A 24,799-nucleotide genomic window follows, 5' to 3' on the forward strand; every position below is an offset into this window, starting at 1 on the left:
TGCTGAACATCCACACATGTGAGTGAGGTTGGACAACACTGGTGAGTCAGAGATGAACGATTCAGCGGAAGCCTGACCAGCTAACCCACAGAATCATGAACAAATGGTTGCTTTAAGCCATTACGATTGAGATGGTTTGTAGTGCAAGACCAGATAGCTTATCCAGATGGAACAAGAGAAAGGTATTTGGAGCAGAGAGAATGGTTTGAACAACGGTGTCACGGTAAAAAACTACAATATGAATTTGGGCGAGGAATTCAGGTCTCATTAGTAAAGGCCTTAGGACGATCTTAGGGGAAAATGAGAAAATAAGGCTAGCGAGGTACACTGGAGTTGAATTGTGGAGAGCTTTCATTGTAATAATTTTTTATTGGGCACTTACCTAGCTTACTCAGCTGAACCCCTTTCATGGATTAACTACTCAACTCTCACATAAATCTATGTTAAGTTTATACTATTACAATCCTCCACTTTATGGATAAGGAAACTTAGGCTCAGAGGTTAAGTTACAAAAAAAGAAAGAAAGAAAGAAAGAAAGAAAGAAAGAAAGAAAGAAAGAAAGAAAGAAAGAAAGAAAGAAATCACATAGTGGTGAGAAGAGAATTTGAACACAGGTGGTCTAATTCCAGAAGCTGTGACCATAACCTCCAAAGAAGATTGCCTAAGCCAAGGAATTTGGACCTTAGTGATAAACATGGAAGTATTTTAAGCTGGGGTAGCATGATTGAAGCTGGCAACGGTGGGTGGAATCTGGGAGCTGAGAGAATGGCTAGGGTACCATTGGAGTAGTACAGTTATAAAGTGAGAAGGGTCTGAATTAGGAAAAGAGGGGGAAATGGGAGAATAAGAGGGATTTGGGGCGAAAAAACTATAAACAGCACCCAGGGAATGGCTGGATATGGATCCATAAAGGGAAGGGGAGGAGCCAGAACTTAGTCCCATCTTTCTGGCTTCGTTCCAAGGGTGGTCATTCCTCAGAAACACTTGGGGAGTGCAAGGGGAGGAGGTGCTTTGGGGCGGCACAGGATAAGTCAGCATTAGACTTGTTAGGTGGAGGCCACGAGGGACCATCAAGTGGAAGGGTCTGCCGGGCATTTGGAGATGTGTGAGTAGGAGCCGGGGACAGAGGTCAAGGTCACGTGTAGACAACAGGTTTGGAATTCATTCGGAACTGAGGCGCCACACATCTAGGACATGTCAGTTAGGGGTCCTGGGTTGTAAGCAAAAGAAACCAAATCTGGCTAGATGTGGGAAAACCTAGAAGAAATGAAGAGTCTACTGTGCACCTCTCCTCAGAAAGGGCAGGAGCCATGGAGGTTCCGGGTGCCCAGGTGGGAAGAATTCACGAACAGTCTGGTCAAGCTGAGATGAATCAGCTCCAACTACTTGCCCGACTCCTCAGGATTCAAAGTCCTGGGGGGGATCCTGTTGGCTTGGTCATATACCCACCCCTTGGCTAAAGGAAGTAAGGACACCTTGTCTTCCATTCCCAACAATGTGGCACATAACGCAGGAGTGGTGATCTTCCAAAGGAAACCAGACCTGGCTATCAAAAGACAGGGGGGAGGAGATGCTGAGTGGCCACACCAGTCGATGTTCGGTCCATGGAGAGAGTGTGCAGTGGACAGAGAGGTGACAGCAGCTGGCACCGCAACACGAAAGGGAGGAGGCGGGGGATCTGATGAGGGAAAGATAAAGGCTGGCCAAGAAAATGGAAGAGAGAGGTTAGGCTAAGGCATTTGGAAAAGGGGCAAAACACCAGAATTAAATGCTGCCAAGAGATCAAGGGTGATAAAGGACGGTGAAAAACGGATGGGGCTGCCACCATTGGAACTTACTGGTAACCTTCTCAAGAAGGGCGGGGGGTGGTGGTGAGAGAGAGGCAGAGGACGCAGTGATGCGGGAAAGAAGGGAGGTCAGAGGGGCGGGGGCGGGAAGAAGACATACGTTGGTGATTGAAGGGGTCAGTATCACAGTGATCCTCAGCACCGAGAGCTTTCCATCCTATTTGGCCAAACACGAGTACAAAATAATTCTCAGCCCAGCACTTAGTAATGTCTTTTCTCCGAGGCTCTTGTGGAAAGTAGTGACGACAATGGGAAGGTGTGAATTGATGCTCTGGTTTAATCTGTTTCAGAAGTTACAGAAAAAGAAAATTGGATTTATTTAAAAGCCAACGAGAAAGGGAAATAAAAAGACAAATGCCTTTTGTAAGCTTAAAAAAAAAAAAAAAAAATCACACCCGATGCAACAACCCCAGAAAACTAATCGTCTAAGTGAACTGTTATAACCAGTCTCCTTTCCCCTGGTTAAAACAATCTCATGTAACAACATTTGCATCCATGATGTTGTGTAACAAGTGGCTTAATGTGTTTTTAAACAGGGGTTAGATAGGAGAGCAGCAACTATTATTATCTTACTATTGTGACATGGGTCACTCTTCCAGACAAAACACCACCACCCATTGGAAGGTAGGGATGGTTTTTACTTAAAGACAAGGTCATACTGTTTGGGTGTGGGGGGGGGGGGGGGAACGGTGGGGGTGGGGCAGGGGGATTTTCGTCTTCTTCCAAAGCACTCAACACTGGATCTCTTCCAAGAGAGGAAACGAGACTAAATAGATCATTTGTTTTATTCTGTTTGGGCATTTCGTGCGTTTCTCTCAACTGCAGCTTATGGACACAAAGCCAAACTCAGAGACTGGCTGCAGCTGGCTAAATTCCAGGTCACTTTTGAAAATTTTTTTTAAGGAATAAACAATTTGAAGCTCTATCTGAGGATTAAGGCAAGCCACACAACTGAAGGACAAAACGAAATTCTGCTGTGAGTGTGAATCACAAAGGAAGAGGAAGGTAGGAGCATTGAACAATTTGGGTTTCTCAAATAAGACCGATGAAGAGACGGGAGGAAAATGCACCCTGAAAGCACATATCTGTGAGAGATACATTTCAAAGAGGATCCCACGTGAGAAGAACGGTCGTTCACGGGCACCAACTGCCCGAGGAAGGAACACGGCTTCTTTGGGGCAGCTCCCGAGTGACGGATGTCAAATTGCCTCGTCGCTTGAATGTCATGGACAGCTTAGGAGGTTGCTTCTGTATCCTCTTGTTGGCATGAGGAGGGCCAGCCAACACCAGCCATGCACATTCTGTAACAAGCATAGTTGGTATTCCCCACATATCCTACTGGAAGAATGGGTCTTTGTCTTGAATCGCTTCCCTTTGGGAGACACTCATTGGCAGTCCCATCCAATGTCCAAGGAAAAGAGAAAGGCACATTCGTGGTTGGGCTTAGTTTAGCAGATTAGTTAACACCGCATCCTGTCTGATTTCAGAACTGACAAGTCATGTACGGTATTGCTCAAAATGTTCCTTTGACGGTACTGGGTAGAACAGGGAAGTGAGTGGCAGTCATTAAAATGTAAACAAAAGAGGTAAGTCCCCAAGATTTCGGTCTTTTATAGCTGAAGAATTCGGACCCTAATGATTAAAAATAAATCATTTCCCCTCCCTCAAAAATGTTGGCTCCGCTAAAACCAGAGACCGAAACCCTTCAAAAGAGTCTCTGTGCATTCTTTCAAAAACTGAAGAGTAACTTTACTAAACATTTTCAATGGCAAAAATTGAACCGAAGTGTTTCAGATCTAAGTCAACCTATCAGTGTGAACCTTCAGATTGTGATACTAGACGATAGATTTGCAAAAGGTTCCTATTGGGGAAAACGGGATAAAGTATACAAGGGACCTCTCTGTATTATTTCTAACAGCTGCACGAGGACCTACAATTATCTCCATAAGAATTTTCGGTTAAAAAAGTGATTGAGACAGAAATGGATGTAGGGAATCAAGCAGGCTTTCAGAAGCTGGCTCTACCCACGCTTCTTGGTTCTAACTTACTTCTCCATTCGCTAGGCTCCTGAATGACTCCCTTCCATCTGGAAGAGGCTGGTCCCCAGTTTCTCAAATACACCAAGCTCATTCCCACCTCCGGGTTTTTCTTCTCTAGCTTCCTGGCTTCATGTCATTCTTCCCAGGTCCGGCTGGCCCTCCCAGGCTAGAGTTAAGCCCTAACACTGTTCCCCAGGCAGTACTTACCATGTCTGTAGTCACTTGGCCCTGTTCACCCACCAGTCAACAAACATTTATTGAGCAACTACTATATGGGTAGTGTTGGCTCAAGGCACTAGGGACGGGGTGAGTTGAAAACCATGTGAACTGGTTTCTCTTCCCTGCTTTCTGGAAGCATATTTTCTAACGAGGAAGAGTAGAAGACAAGTAGCCAAGAAGAAAAAAATGTTAAAAAAAAAAACCCAAATGATGATGAGTTCTGTGAAGAAAGTTAATAAATTGGAGAAGAGAGGGAGTGACTTTAAGTCAAGCAGTCAGGGAAGGTTTCCTCGAGAAAGAAGGTGACACTTGAGTGGTGCCCTGAAGTATAAGGAGGCAGTGATGAGAAGATCATGGGGGCTAGGGGGAGCATTTTAGGCAGAGAGGACAAGGAAAAAGCATTTATATCCTGCCCTGTAATTAAATATGAATATTAGGCATGACTGTAAAATAATGAAACAGGTTTTCTTTCGGTGGACTGTGTTTCCTTTTTATTTTAAGAGCCAAACCTTCCCTAGCATATTTCTCTGTAAGAGAGGCTGTGAATACCCTTAGGCTGGCCCAGATTTCACACTTTTGAAAGTGACTCCTTCACCCCGACAGGCACACACCGTCTAGCATGGCCGCCCACACACCAAGTGTAGCTCATCCAAGTTGCTCTCATCAGTAGACGCAACCTCATTTCACGGCCGTGTCTTAGATTTGCCACATTTCCTTCTCACAGTTGGGGCCGTGGGCCTGCTGGCACGGGTTCTGCACCGAGGGCAACAGGACTTATGTCATTAGAGTTGTGTCCCCACAAACCCGAGTTGGCGCAAAGGAGGACTGCAAGCCAGGTAACGCAGCTGGGAGCCTGAGAGTGCTACGTCTCCGGGCCTCTGGGGTCTGCGCCTCTGTCGCGCACAGGTCCCAGCAGTTTTAGTTAGCGATTGGGAAGGGCCGGATTCCCAGGACTCTGCGGGTACCTCGCGCTGTCACCGCAGCCACGACTCCAGATTTCCGGATTCCCTTGTCTGCCATCTGCCTCCGGCGACCGGCCCACCTAGGAGAAGTCGGCTGTGGGGCACCCTGCGAAGCGCCTCGCGGGGTCATCTGCCCCTCCCCGGCCGAGACCTGGCACCGTTACCCCCATCACCCCGCCCGGTGGGCACTGTCCCGGGGCACCCCCCCCCCCCGCGCCCCGTCTCCTCCCGGGGGTGGGGGGGGAGGGGTGCAGCCAACACGACTTGCCAGCATCCCCGGGACGCGTCGCGAGCCCTAGGGTCCCTCCCTCTCCGCGCGCACACATACACACACAACACACACACACACGCACACACACCCGGACCCCGGCGACCCACGTGCAGCTCGGCCCGGGGCTGGCGCCGCACCTCGGGCTCGGCACGGCCTCCGGCGCGTTCCGGGCGCAGCCCCGCGACGTGGAGCCCTGGGGGGCGGCCTCCGCGCGGCCGCGGCCGGAGTGGGGGCGTCCCGGCGTGCGGGCGCGGGGACGCTGCGGCCCGCTGGCACACAAAGGAGGCGGCGGGAAGGCGGGGCGGGGCGGGCCGGGGGCGGGGGCGGCAGGAAGGGGCGGGTGCGGGGCGGGCGGCGATAAAGCCCCCGCCGCCGCGACCGCCCAGCTCGCGCTGTGGGGCTGCCGGGCCGGCCGGGCTGCGCTGCGAGGGCAGGAGGCGCCGCCGCCTCTCCGCTTCCCGGACCTGCCTCGCCGCCGCCGCCGCCGCCGCCGCGGCTCTCCGTCCTCCGACTCCCCGCCCCGCCGCCACCCGGCTCCGGCTCCGGCTCGGGCCGCGCCGCCCTCGGCCGCCGCCACCTGGGGATCCCGAGCGAGGGGCGGTGAGTACGGGCTGCGGGCGCCCGGGGGCGGGAGGGGCGCGGCCGGCGGGGGTCCCTCCTCCCCTCTCCCCACCCCCCTGCGCCGGCCACGGTGCCGGAGCCCCGCGCGCCGCCCGGCTCCGCGACCTTGCGCCCGGCCCGGGGGGCGTGCGGGGCGAGCGGGGCGAGCGGGGCCCCGGGGCGGCGACGTCGAGGCGGAGGAACTTTCTCAGCCCGCGAGGCTGCGTGCGCGCCCGGCTCCGCGCCCGGCCCGCGGGGAGCCCGAGGACGACCCGGGCCGGGCGAGGAGGGGCCGCGACGGCCGTGGCGTCCAGGTGCGCCCGCAGCCGGGGAGCCCCGGGGCCCGCGTGGTTTCCGCCGGCGCATCCTCGCTGGCGCCGGTGACCCTGAACCTGAGGTACCCAGGTACGAGGCAGGCGTCCCCCCACCCCGTGCTTGGCGTGTGCGCTGCCCGATGGGGAAAAGACAAACCGACTCTTGTGTTTACCGCTGGCCGAGCCGGGTGGGGGCCACCAGCGGTTTGGGGCAGAGCCTTGAAATTGGCCTCTGACAATCAACTCAGCCCCATGGAGCAGATTTTTGCCATTTTCACCATCTGTAGAAATGGGAATCGAGGCAGCGATCAGTGGCTACAGGTAAGGTGAAAGTACTCGGGAATTCTGGGCGGAATTAGGTATTTAATTTGCCTCCCAACTGAGCGGGGATGGAGGGCTTCTATTACATAAGACAGCACTCCACCTTCAGGTATTATGGGAGACGCTATTGAAGGTTTTAGTGTTTTAATGAACGAAAAATAATTTTCGTGTGTGTCTCTCTTGAGAAATCGCAAACGCTGCCGTGTCTTGCTTTGGCCACTTTGCAGAGACCGCGCTTATATTTAGCACCAACATAAAAAGGTGTTTGAAGGTTTGACGTCCGCTTTCAAGCCGGGAAGCAGTTGACTTTTCTGAACTGTTCAGGAATAATTTACGTGGTAATTTTGTACTTTAGAGATTTTCTATCCAAAGTTGAACAGAGATAACTGGAAGAAATGTAAGCATTGCTAATTTGTATATCTAAAGCACAGTTCAAACATTGAAGATATTTTCAATGCTGTCTGCATATCTAAATCAGTAATTATTGCTGTTTGCAAGTATTTCGGCAAAAATTTTCTTCAGCTATGCAAATGAAGGTGTTAACCCAAAGAATCTAGGGATCCTTTCAAGTCTCAAATTTTGATTCTGTATTAAAATGACGCTTGAAAATATTGTACTATGGGGGGCAATTACTGAAGGTCATAAAGATGTCCTCCATATCTTATTTTATTCTGAACAAAAGTGAATTTAAGCAGAAAATCTCCGCCTCCTATGAACTTCACATGTTAGTGTTATTTTAAACGGGCAAAAATGACTCAGTCTCCAAAGGACATTAGTTTTTAAGTTCCGCACATGGGTGATTAACTACCAGTCAGAGATTGAGGTGTTAGAGTTGGACATGAGCCACGTCCTACCTACCCCTCCGTGTGGCCATCTTCTGCCACCCAGTCCTTCTCCTTCGGCCTGGGGGCCCTTGGCTGGGCTTTTTCTGTCCCTCGGGTCCCAAAGTCCATGGAGGGCGTGCTCTCTAGTCCCACTTCTGTGACCATCTTAAATGAGGTTACCTCCATGCACTCTAGCGACTGAGTCCCCTGACTACATCCAAGTCTTGCCCTCGCTCAGAGATCCTCATCTTCTGAAATCAGGAACCTCAGTGTCTGAGTGTCTCAGCCACAAGCTCCTGCCTTCCAGGTGGCCAACCGGTGCTCCCACTGCAACTCTTCCTCAACACAAGAGACTTCTTCCCCTCCCTCCTTTCCGTGTGACAGGTGACATCGCGGCCGGCTCTACCAGGAAAGTAGGGGCCACTGAGCTGAAGTCTTTCCATGTCCTACCCCATTTCCCTCCTGCAAACCTTTCCGACTTTACCCCCTCACCCGAGAAACCTTCTTAAGCATCTACTGTGTCCAGGTGCTTTGCTTGGTCCTGATGTGGCAAATATAGCGGGTCCCTGGCATCTGTCTTGGAATGGCCATTCTTGTGGGAGGAAATAGATGAAAAGCAAACGTAATCCTGCTTTGATAAAATAAATAGGACAGAATCATAGGAGCTGGGGCAGGGAACTTAGGGAAAATTAGAGGGAAGGCCTCTCTTTGGCATGCCAAGTGGCACTGCCTAGTATCTCCCTGAGAACTCTTATTGAGCGGTATTTTTAGAATGCCATAGCCCTGCTCCTCCCTGCACCCCCACCTTGTCCCCAGTGGCCACTGTGTCTCCCCAGGCTTCTTAAGCAAGTTAACACTTCTCCAGTCGCTGCCTTCTTCTTCTCCGCTCCCTGCAAGCTGGCCAGAGGCCCCCCAGAGTAGGAGAACACCCCGCGATTCCTGAATGGTGATCCTGCAGATTCTCTCTCAGTCTCCGTGCGCCATTGGATGCGGAACTTTCCTACCTTCCTGATACCTTTTTTCCCCCCTCCCTAATTGCCCTGTCCCCTTGGTTTTTCCTCTGCCTCCCTTGCCTCTCCAGTACCTCCTGAGGTTACCCAGGGCTCTGCCCTGACCCCCGTTCTGCTCTACGGAGAGTCATTGGATGAACCACATTCCCCACAACTTCAACTATCTCCAGTACAAAGTGAGTCCCAGATCGGTGTCTCCAGCTAGTTGCCTACAGTCTGGTGGCTTATCTGTGCCCTGTAGGCAAAACAAAACAAAACAAAACAAAACAAAACAAAAAAACCCACCATGTGTCTAAGACTGATTGATTTAAGTTATCACCATATCACCATTCACCCCTTACCCATTTCATCGTTGGCCAAAATTTGTCACTCTTTTTTTTTTTTTGGTGGTGGTGACTTGGGCAGTCACTAGGGTATTAAAGCAGGAACCTCCTGGTAATGCCAGACTCCTCCAGCACCACCACCCCCCCCCCCCCCACCCCATGCAGTCACCAGGTCCTATTGTTTCTCCACGAGGTGAGAAGTTCCACAGACCTCCGCTCTAGTCACGGTGGCCCCGCCCTGCTTCAGGGTCCAGAACCAGCAAAATGGTAGCCAGTGTGCCATTTCCAGGGGGCAGATGTGTTGTTGGCCTGAACGAAGTGTACAAAAATTGGGTTCGTATCAGAAATGTTAAAATGTCGCCTGGATTTATAGCTTCTCTAAAAAAAATCAGAAGACCCGGAAGGAACATGAGGCCTACAGTCCCACGTGGCAACCCATGGCGGGCATGGAGTTTCCATTGCCCAACTACGCTGGAGGTGGCTTCCTTCCTGGTTTCTTCTGGACCTGTGGTCCTCATTTACAGGAGCTTCCTGGTTCCTGTGGGCTTTGGAGTTAGCATCCAGAGGCTGGGAGACCATCGACAGCCTGTGAATCCCTGGTGCCTAACTATATGGCACCCTGCCACGTCTCTTCTACCTAGTTTTGCACCCCTTTCAGCCATCTCCCACATGTGCTGGGATGACTTTCATCCAGTGCCCCAAGTCCGAATCTGCTCGTGTCCCTCTTTTTTTTTTTTTTTTTTTTTAGATGTTTATTTTTGAGAGGGAGAGAGATAGAGCGCCAGCAGGGGAGAGGCAGAGAGAGAGGGAGACACAGACTCCGAAGCAGGCTCCGGGCTCTGAGCTGTCGGCACAGAGCCCGACACAGGGCTCGAACTCACAAGACCATGAGATCATGACCTCAGCGGAAGTCAGATGCTTAAGGGACTGAGCCACCCAGGCACCCCTGCTTGTGTCCCTCCTGATGAAAACTCTGCCTCCCTCTTGCCTTTGGGGCAAACCCTGACTCTGGAGGAGCGGCTCCATTGTGTCGCAGGTTAGCTGTCTCAAACTGGAAGGTAAACTACTGTCTTTATAAGGTGTCGTACCTCAGTGTCTCAAAAAACGCTCGTGAGCCTCTGTAGGGAGGGTGGTGAATCGTAGTGTTGCCTCACCTGGGTCGAGATGCAGCCTCCACTGTTTATAAACCGTGTCCACAGACCTCACCACCCTCCTCCTTCCTCACAACTGCCTTGGGAGTGGACGGGACAGGGTGGATGGATTCTGCAGTCTCCCTACTCTCCTGGGACCCTTCAGCCCCTGGAAGGTGGCGGCCCCATTTCATACATGGCGTCCAGAGTCCGGCCTTGTGCTCCCGGGCTCGCTCTTTGGACAGTCGTGCCGCAGAGCTCCTCAGCACTCAGCCAGAGGACTGGCCACAGTGCCCTGCCACTCTCGCCAGCAACTCCTCAGATTGCTGGCCCTTCGTGATGACAGGGGAGAGTCTAAGTTTTCTTCGTCTTCTTCCCACCTCCCTGCCCTGCCTTTCCAAAGCCTTATGTTCTTGCAAAACTGACCTCCTGCAGACTCCTCACCCCACGGGGCTGCCCAGGCCCCCTTGCTCCTACTGGACCTCTGCCTAGAATTCTCTCTCCACCTTCTGCGTTCACTGGTTCGCTGTCTGGCTAACTCCCCCCTTTTTAAGACTCAGGGCCATGGTCCCCTGTTCCAGAAAAGTCTGTCCTGAAAATGACTATCCCCAGCCCTTATGGCATGTGTGGAGTGTGCATACACATGTAAACCCTGCCCCGTGGAGGCCTCTCTGATGGCAGTAACTGTGTCATACCTACAGATTTTACCCACTAGACTCTAAGTGCAATGAAGGCCTCCTGTATTTTAGCTTCATTTGCACCAGCCAGTGGTGCATGACCCAGAGGCACTTAACGGATGTCTGAACTGAACCGTACTTCTATTTTTCTTTTTTTTTTTTTAATTTTTTTTAACGTTTATTTTTTAACGTTTATTTTTGAGACAGAGACAGAGCATGAACGGGGGAGGGTCAGAGAGAGGGAGACACAGAATCTGAAACAGGCTCCAGGCTCTGAGCTGTCAGCACAGAGCCCGACGCGGGGCTTGAACTCACGGACCGCGAGATCATGACCTGAGCCGAAGTCGGCGGCTTAACCGACTGAGCCACCCAGGCGCCCCAATTTTTCTTAAGTTTACTATACGCTTTATGAACTAGTGCTCGTGTTTTGGGCTTGAAGGGGACCTCTCCCCTACCCCCCCACCCCCAGACCTCCACTCTTGTCCTGGTACTTCTGCATTAAATATATTTCTTCACGTTAAAAAAAAAGGTGGGGGAGGGGCGCCCGGGTGGCTCAGTCAGTTAGGTGTCCGACTCGGGCTCAGGTCATGATCTCGTGGTTTGTGGGTTTAAGCCCCGCGTCAGGTTCTGTGCTGAGAGCTCAGAGCCTGGCGCCTGCTTCGGATTCTGGGTCTCCTTCTCTCTCCGGCCTCCCCCCACCTGTGCTCTGTCTCTCAAAAATACATAAATGTAAAAAAGCAAAAATTAAAAGCAAGAAAATCTTTGATTCCTCGTGACTTTTGAGATAGAACATTACTTAGAAGAAAAGCGAAAATCTAACCCAGAAGTACTTCCGTCTCTACGTTCGCTTCAGCTATCCTCATCTGAACCTCTTTTGGCTTGGTTCAGCCTTCCTTGAGGTCCACTGGCTGGGCTGTACTCCCTGTTTTGTGGTTTGTACAAGGTAGGAGAGAATGCATTCTGGTTTATTTCCGTTAACTTTTCGGTGGCGGTAATGCTTGCCCTCTTGCTGACGTTCCCCCCCCCACCCCCTTGGTAGTTTTTTTGGCTAATGTCTTCAGTCAAGTTTGATGAGAAGAGTTGGGAGAGAGTCTGGGCTGTGCTGCCAGGGGTTTGTATAGTTAGTTATCCAGGACTGAATTTTTTTGTCTATACAATGGGTGTGATGAAATTATGATCTCAAAGATGTCATTGAAAAAAATGTAACTTCTTGACTCATTTTTCTTTTTGACCCAGCTTTCTCCTAAATATATCAGATCTAGGTGAATTTTTTTAAATGCATTGTTTTGTGTTCATCTACATGAAATTCTTATCCCTCTCTCCTAAGTCTCTGAAATCATTCAACTTGGCTCCTTTGTACTCAGAAATGGCATTGGGGGCCAGCGTGAAGATCGAGTTGGTCTTCCCACTTAAAGGCATTTATAAAAATGTTAAATACATTGGGTCCCCTATACTTGATCTTTCTTGTAAACCATTTCTCCACCCATGAATATGCCTGTCTTCTCTTCCCAGAAACATCTTTCCTCATGAGTAGATTGCATGTCTGATCTGCAAATCAGCATTGGGTTAAAAAAAATAATAATAAAACACCTTTAGGTGTGGAGTGGATTCAAATGCAATAAACTACATCTTTAGGTGATTTCTTATGTATAAGTTCACAATTTAAGAACACTGAAAGAGCAGTATTTTGTTTCTCTTTTGAGAAATGCTGCCTTCCACTCAACGGGGCAAGTCTATTTACATAGTCAATGATTCTTCCCTTGTTCTGCTCTTGGGTTTCTAGGTCTGGATGTAAGCCCAGGGCAGAGAGGTTGGTGTTCCTTCTGGGACTCTTTATTGTGCATGGGGATGTACACCCAGCCGAAGCAATCCTCTGTTTGCAGCTTCCGTTCTGCATTTTGACAAACGTGTCCCTGTCTCATCCTTGAATCCCTTCAAAGGTTGGGGTGGACGCCCTAGTTCAAGATCAGCGCAGGAACAGCTCATGCTCTTGCTTCAATTTGACCTCAGACTTTGCCCTTTGCTTCAGAAGGGATAATTTGAGAATTGGAATCCACTGTGCCTTTCTATTTTTATTAGTTAATTCGTGGGAGAAAGATAATGTGGAGGAGGTTTTGCTGTAACGGGAAAACCAAAATCCCATGAAAAGGCAGAAAGGATTTCTTGTAGTGACTGCAAATCTTGGTAAATGTACTTTGTTTTGTTTTTGTAATGCCCTCCCCCCATCGCTGCAGCCAGAACTCTGGTAACCTGGGGAATTTCTCTTAAGAGCATACCAAAAATAGCACCAGCACTTTCTCCCCACACTTTCCCTTTCTACTTAGTGCCAGCTAATATAGCTACAGAAAAAATAACCACTTGTTTTCGCCCAAGTTTTTAGGGACCAAATCTTGAAAGTGGGTGTGGTATGTGAGAGAATTTAACACCAAATACGAAGCCCACTCGAAAACAACCAAGGTGACCGCAAATGAAAATAGATTTCTCTTTCTTTGTTTTGAGAAAATGCTATATAAATAATGGCAGTGTTTGCTTCCACTATATTTATTCTTCATTCTTGAAATAAGGACTCCACTTAGGACGGAAACTATTTTGAGGATTTGATCACTGTTGGGATTATATGAGCTATTAACTACGGCATTGTCTTTCGGTTACAAATGCAGAAATCCCTATCAGAATAAGTGATGCAGGGGTGCCTCGGTGGCTCAGTAGGTTAGGCGTCTGACCCTTGACTTTGGCTCAGATCATGGTCTCGGGGTCCATGAATTGGAGCCCCGAGTCGGGCTCTGTGCTGACAGCTCGGAGCGTGGAGCCTGCTTCGGATTCTGTCTGTCTTTGTCTCTCTCTCTGTCTCTCTCTCTCTCTCTCTCCCCCATTCCCCCAGCTTGTGCGCTCTCTCTCTCAAAAATAAATAAACATTAAAAAAAATAAATAGATGATGCAAAGACATGGCATGCAAGGGGGGAACCTATTGGCTTACATTGCTGATCCTGAATTGGCAGGGGTGTCTCTGGCCCTGGACTGAAACCAGAGACTCGGGGCTTTAGAGCTCTCTTCTCTCCCTCCGTGTCTCTTTGCAAGCGGTCTTCATCCTCTCCAAAAGCAAAAGCGCAGGTAGCTTCAGGCTTACCTCCCAACAGCCTCAATGACCAAGAGGAAAGAGGGGCTTCCTGCCAGGCCAGTTAAAAATCCTAGGGAGGTACTCAGGGGGCGCCTGGGTGGCTCAGTCGGTTGGGCGGCCGACTTCGTCTCAGGTCATGATCTCGCAGTCCGTGAGTTCGAGCCCCGCGTCGGGCTCTGTGCTGACAGCTCAGAGCCTGGAGCCTGTTTCAGATTCTGTGTCTCCCTCTCTCTCTGACCCTCCCCCATTCATGCTCTGTCTCTCTCTGTCTCAAAAATAAATAATAAACGTAAAAAAAAAAAAAAATTAAAAAAAAAAATCCTAGGGAGGTACTCTGATTGGCTCAGTTTGGGTCATGTGCCTTTCTCTGGACCAATGGCTGTGGTGAGGGGAATGGGATACTCTGATTGGCCAGAGTCTGAGTGACATGTTCAGACCTGTGGTCAGGAGGGGAAAGAGCCTTGGATGGGGTGTGCTGGACAGGCAGGTTACCCCCACTGCCATTAGTATTTGTTTTCAGTTGGCAGAGGCCGTCTGGGGCCTCCTGGGGCCTCATCCCTGCCTGTAGGACAGATACTAGTGTTCTTTCCACCGGCTCAGTTGGGAAAGGCATGTGCCACGGCGGCAGAAGTATCCATGGTCCGGCGTGCAGCCTGTGTGCGCGCGCGCGTGTGTGTGTGTGTGTGTGTCACTGCCAGAGTCTGAACCCAGGTGTGTAAACATGTGAGCCGTTTGAGCTGATACCACGAATTTTCAGAGATTTAGAACTCGTCAATAGTTATAACTTCTCAAAAAGAAGTTCTCGTGAAACACCGTGCCTCCTTGCAGAAGGACCCATGTTCCCGCTTGGCTGCATGGGATCCTTAAGTAACACAACCAAAACTCACCAGATGGGAAGAGGCTAGCATTTGTGTGTTCACAAATTTCACATTTTTCTGGCTGTTGCTCCCCACCCAGTTTATTCCTTAGACACTTGTTTCTTCCCTGGGACTCCAACTCTAAAATTAGTACTGACCTTTGGCTCAGAAAGGTAGAGGGCATTACCCAGAGTCTGAGGGAATAACTTAGGCTGAACTGGATAAAAGTCCACATCACCAAAGAACAAGTATGACATGACTTTTAAGAGATACTTAATTGAATTCCACAAATGTGTACAGACTGAACTTAGGACACTGGTTGAGATTTAACTTCTGTTTCATGGGTTGTTTGGTTTTGTTTTTTTCACGTATGCCTTTTGTTCAAAATCTGTCCTATCCACGGGGCGCCTGGGTGGCTCAGTCGGTTAAGCGGCCGACTTCGGCTCAGGTCACAATCTCATAGTCCGTGAGTTCGGGCCCCATGTCGGGCTCTGTGCTGACAGCTCAGAGCCTGCAGCCTGTTTCGGATTCTGTGTCTCCTTCTCTCTGACCCTCCCCCATTCATGCTCTGTCTCTGTCTCAAAAATAAATAAACGTTAAAAAAAAAAAAAAATCTGTCCCATCCAAATGGCATACATTCCCCTTCCGCTCCTCCTCTCCTTGTGCAGTGTAGTGATTAAGAGTATGAAGGGCTTGGAAGGGCTTGGAGGCCCACAGACTGGTCTGAATCTCAATTCGGTCAGTCACTAGCTAGAGGCCAGGAGGCCACAGATGACTCACTAAACTTCTCCGAGCCTCAGTTTCTTCACTTGTGAGTTGGGCATGAAGGTATCCACGTCTGAAGCCTGTGGGGACGAAGTGGGCCGTATACTTCAGGTGCTGAGCACAGGGACGAGAACGGAGCTGACTTCCAGAGCATAAATGACGTGGCGGTGGGGTCCCCTCCGTCGCAGGAGTCCAGGTGAGCTCCTCACTCCTGTGGGACACACGTTCTCGTGGTGTCTTTGATCGAGCGAATGACTCACTCGCCCTGTTGAGTTCGCGTGCTTGGTTTCCAGACCTGTAACGCTCTGGGCGGGCAGTACTCCTAGCCATCGGCTGGTCATCTGTGCATTCTGCAGGCTTCCACCTCTTCCGGTACTGGCCATGCAGCAAAGGATGGCCGGTGCGTGAAATAAACTACCCACCCCCCCGTGTGAGGATGTATAAATGCTGTGTTACCAGTTCTTTCTGGGGGCACACCGCAGGCTAGCGCTGTCAGGTTGGGGGCTTTTTTTTTTATGTTAGTTATGAAGAGTCAATAAATGTCTCTACAGCATGGAAACATTATTTGGTTTAATATTGTGGCCTTCGTGAGTGTAGCATCCAGAGCCTTCTTTTTGTTCTTGTCTTTTAGGCTGTGAGAAAGTCCGGTGGGCAGTGCCACCCGTTGATATGCAGATACCTAGAAATAATCATTTGAAACACACGCCGAATGTATTTAAAACACACGGTCACGTAATTATGCTTTGATTCCCTCGCTATGCAGAAGGGTTCGATGCCCGTTGGACCTAACCTCGGCAAACATTCCTGGATAGGAAATGTATTTTCTGCTGCCACTGAGAGGAGACTTTCGGGTTTTACAGGCAAAGAGCCGTTTGGGATTTTAGACAGCACCCAGCGCCTGCCCACACCTGAACTGTTGCTCGGACCGTGGGATAGGGGATGCCAGGGAGGTGGATTCTGTGTGATGACTTAATTATAAACCTTCCTTTCCCTGAAGGTGTGGATCTCGTCTTTGAAATTAATTTACTCATAGACCCCTATCGTCTTAGGCCAAACCTGTGTTCATTTCTTAATGACACTTAATTAAAATACCAATTTGGAGGATTGGCCAGAGAATGCCAAAGTATTCATAGTAAACCTGTCCTTGTGCAAAACAGTGGTATATCATGAATATCAAAGCGCTCATCATACTAACCGTGAATGAATTTAGCAAGTGCTGGAAATACAGTGGTTCCCGTGCGTGTCTGTTACTCATTAGCCTAACATTTCTTTCGAGTAGGATAAATATATATATATTTTTACATGTGCAATGGCAAAATCATGCTTTTTATCTCACTCTGTACCTTGTGTTGTAGTTCTGTGTGTCTTATCTGCCCCGTTAGGAACGCTCAAGGGTTTTTTGGTCTGTCTTATTCTCCTGGGTTCTTTCCACAGTACCTGCTGCAGAGGAGCTCAAAAGGGAAGAAGGAAATGAAAGAGCTTGTATCATCAGTGGGTCAGATACGTCGGGCACATTTTATACATGACCTTTTGAATGTCAACCACCCTTGTAAGGTAGAAATTAGTCCTGGCCTGCAGGTGAGAAAAGGGAGATTCAGGTGTGTGCAGCACTCTGCTGAGAATCTCGCCCCTGGGATATTCACTCCAGGTCTGCGTGTCTCCCGGTGGAGATCTTGGATTCTGAAACATTGTTTCAGTGACTGACTGAGACTAAACAGTGGTGGCTGAGCGACAGTGCAGGGCGGCCCCACAGAGGAGAGGGCAGAGCGCTGCTGGTCGGGGTGAACTTGGGAGTCAGATGAACCTGGGTTTAAACCCCAGCTCTACAGTTAGTATTTTTTTTTAAGTGTATTTATTTGGGGGGGGGGGGTGAGAGCAAGGGAGGGGCTTTTGAGAGAGAGAGGGAGGGAGGGAGGGGGGGGGGGCGGTGAGAGCAAGGGAAGGGCTTTTGAGAGAGAGAGGGAGAGAGAGAGAGAGAGAGAGAGAGAGAGAGAGGGAAAGAGAGAGAGGGAGAGAATGAGAATCCCATGCAGACTCCATGCTGTCAGTGCAGAGCCCGCTGTCAGGCTCAGATCTGTGAGCTGTGAGATCTTACTTAACCTGAGCCGAAATCCAGAGTTGGATGCTTAACCGATTCAGCCCCCCAGGTGCCTGTACAGTTAGTAGTTTTCTGTCCACAAAATACTTTTCCTCTCTGGGCTTCATTTCCAAAGGTAGGAAATGTTGCTGGTGAGGATAGTCCCTTCTTTGTATAGAAAGATAGTATTGTCCCTGTTTCACAGACAGGGACATAGGAAATAGTGACTTAAATCACTTGGCAAGGTCAGGGCTGAGACAGGTTGAGAACTCGTGTCTCTGCTCCTATCATTTGTCACCTCTCCGGTCACCAAGTCCGGGTACAGCAGCCAGAACTGCCATCACCTGTCACCCATCCTTGATTAGCGCCCAGAACACCGCACTGACTTGGAGACAGTCACCATGCATTCCTTAGAGTCACTTGACTGATTCCTGTCTCCTTTCCTCTATGTTGTTCACTCCCATCCTCCCAAAAAGGATTATTTCCAGAGAGTCAAGAGATCCGCAAGACTTACTCTTGATGGATCTGCCCCACACAGGACTTCAAAGTGGCCGTCCTATCATGTTTGGGTGCGTTTGGTTTAAGAACTCGTTTTTTCAGCCAGGTCCTCTGAGGCACACAGAAGTATCCGCAAGACAAGTTGACCTTTGAGGATCTTACATGTTTCAGTAGAAAGGGCGTATCTGTGATACTTTAACAGCTCAAGAGCCATGGTAGACTGTAGTGGGGGGAACCAATAAGGGGGTGCATTTTCTGTAGAGGATTTCAATGCAGTAGCAAAATACCTCAAAATCCCTTAGCTTTTTATTATCATCAAGTACCATAGTGATAAACTCTTCTTCCGCTGGAGTAGACCCATCATCCTGATGGACCCTCAGTACTGCACTGGGTCAGTAATTCACTGCCAGAATGAGTGCTCTGAATGAGATGTCCGGGAGGTCAGACTGGAGGGGATGGTGTGGACTGAATCACGGGGAAGGCTGCACAGATGCCCTCTCCCCTCCCTCCTCGTGGGGAAGGACTCTAGGAGAGCAGTGTGTGACCCCCAACGACCAGAGCGGTCACTGTGGCAGCATAAGTTGTGGGCTGTGGAAGCTCTTTACATGCATTGTCCTCCTGCATTCTCTTGGCAGCCTTGAAAGGCTGGTGGCCCAAGATTGTTCTGTAGATGAGGACCCCGGAGACTCCATGAGGTTTGAGAATGAGGGCGAGTGATGGACAGTCTTGGAGTGTCAATTTCCTCTCACATGAAATGACTCCCAGCTTTCAAGGAGTCTGGGAGGCTCAGCAGCGCTAATGCTAATGCCCTTTACGCAAAGAAGTTTCTTAAATATCAGTCGCTCCTAATGGCTGTGTGGGGGAGAGGTATGTCCATGCACAATGTGAAATGTTGTCAAGTAGCTGATAAACACAAATGTCTTAGCTAGCACTCGTGGGTAATGCAGCCCTTGCTTTTTTCTTTCACCCTACCTTCTATAAAACCCTTTGTGCTTTAAATTTTGTGGAATTGCTACTTACTGATTTGTAGCAATAATAAGAGTTGGCCATTTCATCTCTTTCCGTGCTCTCCATGGCTAAATCCAAGCAGGTAATTCCTTCATGGAGGAGAGAATAGTTGTCTTTAGAAAAAAAAAGAAAAAGTTTTAGTGGATGACTTTGGAAAGGTGTGGAACTTTACAAGTTTTCTTCAAATTTTTTTTTTTTTTTGATTTTTTTGGTTTTTGGTTTTTTTTTTATAGAGCACAAGTGAGTGAGCGTGTGCAGGGGAGTGGCAGAGGGAGAGGGAGAATCTTAGGCAGCCTCCACAGGCTTAATCCCATGACTATGGGATCATGACCTGAGCCAAAATCAAGAGTCAGACACTTAAGTGACTAGGCCATCCAGGCACCCCACAACTTTTCTTTTCATTGAATACTCATGGCTACAAGATGCTGGAGAACACAGAACTGCATTCAGACCTGGTCTCTTCTGGGTTGGGCATGCAAGGCAAAAATGGTGTCTAAGTGATGCCTTAATAAGTCATTAAAAGACACTGAAATGTATAATTTTTCTTTGTGAATAAATGTTTTCTAATTTGAAAACTGCGTGCATGAATATGAAGTGAAAAATTTCCCCAGAATTGTTCTTTGGGGAAATCGGGCGTTGCTACATATTAGGGTCCTTTCAAAATCTTCCACTTACAAAGGTCATGATAAGTTCATTATTCAGAGTCCACCAAAAGCCTTAGATGGATGAGACTCATGAATGAGTCTTGGGAACAAAGGGAGAAGGACAAATAAGCCTGCCATCCCCTCAGTCTATATTTATTATGAACATTCATAGAGGTTGCATGATACAAAAGGGTTAGAAAAAGGCACAGAATTAGAATACAGGTTTAGTAATTATTTCTGAGGTCATGACTTCACAACTGCCAAATTTTGAATGCTGTGTTCATTAAGGTAGTGCTAATTGCCGTAATAAATAAACCCAAATGTGTACCGTGGTACAGACTTCCACTTGTATCAATCCCAAGATGGGCATGTCTGTTCTAATCCTGGAGATTCAAGGAGCCAGCCTCTTTCCATCTTTTGGCTCCATATGATTTAGCAGGCGGTTTCCAAAAAGTCATGGTACTTGTCAGCATCGAGCTGGTGGAAGCAGAAAGATCACGGAGGATTGCATATGGCGGCTTTTGATGGGCCAGGTCTGAGAGTGCCATACAGCCGTCCTGCTTCCATTTCGTTGACCGTGTTTCAGTCTCATGGACACTCCTGCCTACAGCAGAGGCTAGGAAACGTAGCCCCAGCTCTGTGTTGGGGAAGCAAAAGAAATGGGTGTGCTGAGCGAGGGCCGCTCTCCGTCAAGTGAATTCATGGAGACTGTTGAGGGTTTCATGAAAAAGTCACACACTCAGTAACATGCCGTGGCGATCGTGTATATCTTTTCACCTATGAAGGCAACAGTCCCAATGGCCTGTGCAGGGCTTCTCACGGCTTCAGATAGATTTTTCAGTGACAGCGTGGCACACAGATTTGAAAAGTGCTGTATCGTAGGCAACTTGGACTTGGAAAAGGAGATGACATGATCGGGAAAGTTGTGAGACAGCTCGGAGTGATGACAGGCTTGGAGAAGATGTCTGGGAAGGCTCGGAGTGAAACTGCTTCGTGGAAGGGGAGAAGGGAAAGAAAAGTACTATTTCTAAATCCCAATATACGTGATATCCCATAGTGGTCATAAAGTTTGCTTAGTCGGGTTGACCAAACCTTGGGTGGGCAGGAAGGGGAGGTGTTGGGGACCTTCTCGTTGGGAAAAGAGGAGGTCTGTCCTATTTGGGAGATAACCATCTACTCAAGCACATGTGGTGCCTGGAACTTAGTCAAAGAAATGAAGCCCTTTATCCTGCAAGAAGGGGTGTCCTTCCAGTGTTGGAGAGCGTCGTCAGCAATGCTGGGAACGCCACGCGGGAGCAGAAGGGAATGGGATCCGTGCCAGTGCTGAGCTCTGCCTGCAGAAACGAAAGGACCCCAGGGACTGGACAAGGAAGAGGCAGGTGACAGCTCTGTCCTCTCTGGCAGAAGCCTCCGGCCGCGTCTGACTTGTGGGCATATCCACGCGGTTTCTCACTGGGTGCTGTGGGCAGATCAGTCAGTCTCTCTTCATCTCTGTTACCTCAGCTGTACCCGGGAGGGCTCGTGTGAGATTCGGTGAGATGACACATTCACAGGGCTGTGGACGCAGTAGGAGGTCTCTAAATGCCCTTCTCTCCACCCGTGTCCCGCACAGCCAGCCACTCGCCAGCCTCCGTTGTTCGTGGACATGGTCTCTGTGACTGGCTCTGAGAAACTGGGAGATGGTTCTCCCCCCATAAACTGTGCCTTCGTGACAGAAAGATGCTCAGCCCCTCCATCCCTAGAGTTTCCTCCCTGCGACATCTTACAGCAGGAGTTAGACAGAGGTAAGAAGGAGAGCTTTCATTAAGTCATTGACTTTTAATTCCAGAAAGCCTTGTTCTTGGGCCTTAGCTTTGGATGGGGGAAAGTTAAAGGCCTGGTCTTAGGAGGGAAGGGTGCGTGGAGCCTGAGAATTGTCCCGTCATCGCCCAGGATGATGTCTTACATGACCCTCAGAGCAACCTTTGGAGGTATGGGATGGAAGACAGGGGTTGTCATTGAGTCACAGAGCGCATACGCAATTTATCCGATGTAGGCAGGCCCGGGACTAGACTATAGGCCTGTCCCCCAGTTGTACTAACGCCAACACAGGTTCCTTCCGTGAAATAGCTGAATGCACGCCCCGCCACGTCCCTTCAGAAGGCATTCGGAGGGAGCTCGGCAAGAGGAATTGAGTCGGGCTAAAGGAAGAACCTATTTGGGCAGCTAAAGCCGAGCTTGAAATCCTACTTCCCATCCCTTAAGACGGTTTCCGAGCTTTGCAGGACTTTGCTGGTTCGGTGGTTGCTTGCCAGAAATAAACACGTAAATGTAGAGGAGGCTTCTTTGAAAATATTGCTTGGAGATTTTATTTGTTTACCTCTCTCGTACTGAAAGAGGTGAGCAAAACTTCAGCGATCATAGCAAAAGGAGCCTTTCTCCAACTTAGTTATCTTCTCTTCCGTATCCCTTGTTCCCTCTTCCACTTCAGAAGTATTTCTAGATTCTGTGCCTATAGATAACATGTGTATTTATTTCTGAAGATATCAGTCTCCTCTAATTTCCACCCCCCCCCCCAGAAGTTAAAAGGTGGGGACCAGGCAACCATTCCCTCATACCCTTTCTCAACCTCCTCTGTGTAACTATTTCGCTTGTAATCTATGCTGAAAACACCCTGCTTGAGGGACTCCGATGGGGTTCTTTGGATCTCTTAAGCCGAGCCTGGGTAAAGAGGGAGCTTACTCACCAGAACTAGATGGGAAACTGAAGAAGAAGGTATGTAAGTGTGCCCAGGTATCCCAGGATCACTTCTGGGGGTACTGAAACTTACCTCAAAGCAGCCCTACCACCCTCTAATGAAAAAGGGAAGATAACGGCTCTGTATCCACCACTGAATCCATTTTTAATACGGTCTTTCATATATCTGGAGGGAGGGCAGGAAAGTTGCTGCCTGCCTCTTTGCCCTGAGCCTTTCGTTCCTGAACTCTGTCCGTGAACCCACCTGGGCCTGGAGGCGTGTCGGGAGGCTGAGGGAGCCACGTGGCTGTCCCCTTCCCCTTCTCAGGCTCCGCAATACAAGTTCAGCCCTTTCCTGCCTTCCCTCTTGTTTCCCTGGGAAGAAAGGATTGTAAATAAGTACCCAGCGGTGCCCAAGGGAGAAGCAAAAACCTAGGATGGGTCACCACATGTTGCCGTATTCTATTTCCATGATGTCAGAGAAGCTGACTTTTCAGTTGTCCCCCAGCCCTCCCCCACCCCCTACCTCCGATGGCATCACTTAGGGGGACACCAGCATTCAGCACAGAGGAAAAGCTCGGATTCCATCAGGAGCCCCGGGAATGTTGCAGATCAGAGAGGCTAACGGTCACCACACTCCCAAGAGATGGAAGAATGAGAAGCTGGCCCTTTAGCCACCTAGTCCACTGCCCACAGCAACAGCACCTCCGCGGGAAGCCCGCTGGCTATGGGAAGGTTGGTCGATCGGTCTTTTATGAAAGCACGCGGGACGGTGCCTGGCCCGAGTCCTAGAACTCAGCCTGGGTCTGTTCCAGATGGCCTGTGGGGAAGTTCCTGGACCATCAGCACAGGAGGCTAAAAATTGTCAACACAGTTCCACACAGTAGATGCCTTTATCCTCCGGTGGCGGGGATGTCTACGTCCTCATTACAGGTAATATGAGACATTAGCCCCTGGTGACAGGTTATCAAAATAGATCATTTTGGAGTCCTTTCATTACTTCTCAATTCTGTTTCCTAATTTGTGGAACGAACGCGAGGGGTTAAAGGTTCGCATATCCAAGGAGTAACACTACTTTGCGAGTGGTACCTTCATTCCTTCAGTAACTGTATGTCGAGCGTCCATTGTTACTTTAAATTCCGACGCTTTTAGTTCCTCGTCAGTTTGGTTATCACTCGCCTGTTGCCACATTGCCGGTCACCCTTGTCATTGTGTGTTACTTAGGGTGCAGGACCGAGGGAACTGTGGTGTGTTGGGTAGGAAGTAGCGTGAGTATTTCGTGCAACTTCTAAAACTCTATTCGAAGTGGAAGATGATCGGGAGTTCTGCAGCCCTCTTCCTCCAGACCCCGAGAGTCTGGGCACTCCTTCTTTGGCACCTGTTACTTTGACAACCCCTTTCTTTATTGCCACATACCCTGCCAACCACCATTTGATCAACCCTCAAGAATATCGAGGCCTCCTTTCTAACTCCAGAGCAGTCCTGTAGGCATTGAAGAGATCACAGCTTGGGTTCCCAAGCGAAGGATGTTACACACAGTCCTTTCTTCCTGGTGGGCATCTCGCTGCCATTTTGGGAATTTTGTCTGGGCTGTGAGGTTTGAACCAGTCAAGTCTGAGTGCTTTCTCAGGAAACGCAGCTCTATTAAAGTCATTGTTTTAAAAGTCACTCGGAGCATTAAAATCCTCAGTCGTCAATTTGTAGCGTGAAAATTTAGAAGTGGTTGGGGCTTCAGGCGAGCAATATTGACTTAAACGTGCAGGGCGCTTTAAGACAGCACTTGATTGTACATTTTAAAATAGGGAATGCAAATTGGAATTCCTCCTGGGTGCTTTAAATCATGCATTATATGTGCAGTATTTTCAATTAGCTGCAGAAAAAATATGTTCTGTGTGGCTCTATTTTTACAGCTGGGAATTGCTCTGAGAACACAATTGACTGTTTCATACATGTGAGATTTATTTAAATGACTCATGGGGCATCTGCAGTTTAACCAATAATTGAAAATATTGTTGCAGTGTGGCAGGTAAAACGAGGATGTCAGTAGCATCACATTAGTCAGAGGGGTTGGAGGTGGACAGGGAGCTGGTTCTGGGTTGAGATTCAGTCCTTCACGTTCCATTCCTGGGCTTTGCCACACCGCGAAAAGACTGCCTGCGGGTTTTGTCGGCTGTGGTCTCGGGGAAAGGCCCCAAGCATGAAGGTGGTCTCTTATTTCTCTGGTTTCCCTCTCCTGTTTTCATGTGCCAGATACAGATAGAAGTTCTTACCAGATACAGGGAACCCCATCCTTCCCCCAACTCTCACTCCCTATTCCTCCCCACCATTCGCCACCAGCCACTTCCCATCAGACAGTACTGATGTGACCTCAGACGTCACCTACAGTACCGATGCAGAAAGCTGAGTTGACTCTCGGGACGGACCCACCAGCCCCTCCCTGGTGGTTCGTGAATGTTCCTGGAATGCATGTTTCCACTGAAATGATGTCAGTGGCGGTTGGGTAATTATTAAAATGCATTATTATTGCTCAATGTGATACAAAATATCGGTTGGGTATTTTGTGGGCAGCATTAAAGTTAA

The 24,799-nt window shown here is 49.2% G+C and overlaps 1 protein-coding gene and 1 long non-coding RNA gene across 4 annotated transcripts in view; one reads left to right on the forward strand and one right to left on the reverse strand.

The window, feature by feature from the left end:
* Positions 1-2,614: 2,614 nt before the first annotated feature.
* Positions 2,615-5,782, reverse strand: LOC128777627 (uncharacterized). Its single transcript, XR_008422844.1, has 2 exons — positions 5,446-5,782; positions 2,615-5,173 (listed from the first exon to the last, which is right to left on the reverse strand). It is a non-coding gene; the product is annotated as an uncharacterized LOC128777627 (long non-coding RNA).
* The window catches only part of SERPINE2 (serpin family E member 2), a 62,607-nt gene continuing 43,534 nt past the window's right edge, over positions 5,727-24,799 (forward strand). The window contains exon 1 of one of the 3 annotated variants that reach the window (XM_019445782.2): positions 5,727-5,938. Coding sequence is in view for 1 of the 3 variants with exons in the window: in XM_019445780.2 (XP_019301325.2) it covers positions 6,542-6,573 (32 nt within the window). In the remaining 2 variants the exon portion in view is untranslated. Of the gene's footprint in view, positions 5,939-6,221; positions 6,344-6,469; positions 6,574-24,799 lie in introns of those variants that run through there. The other 2 variants (XM_019445781.2, XM_019445780.2) reach the window with 2 other exon arrangements.

This window comes from Panthera pardus, unplaced genomic scaffold (assembly GCF_024362965.1).
Source record: "Panthera pardus isolate Hobbes unplaced genomic scaffold, ASM2436296v1 HiC_scaffold_10, whole genome shotgun sequence".
NCBI classification, from domain to species: Eukaryota; Metazoa; Chordata; class Mammalia; order Carnivora; family Felidae; genus Panthera; species Panthera pardus.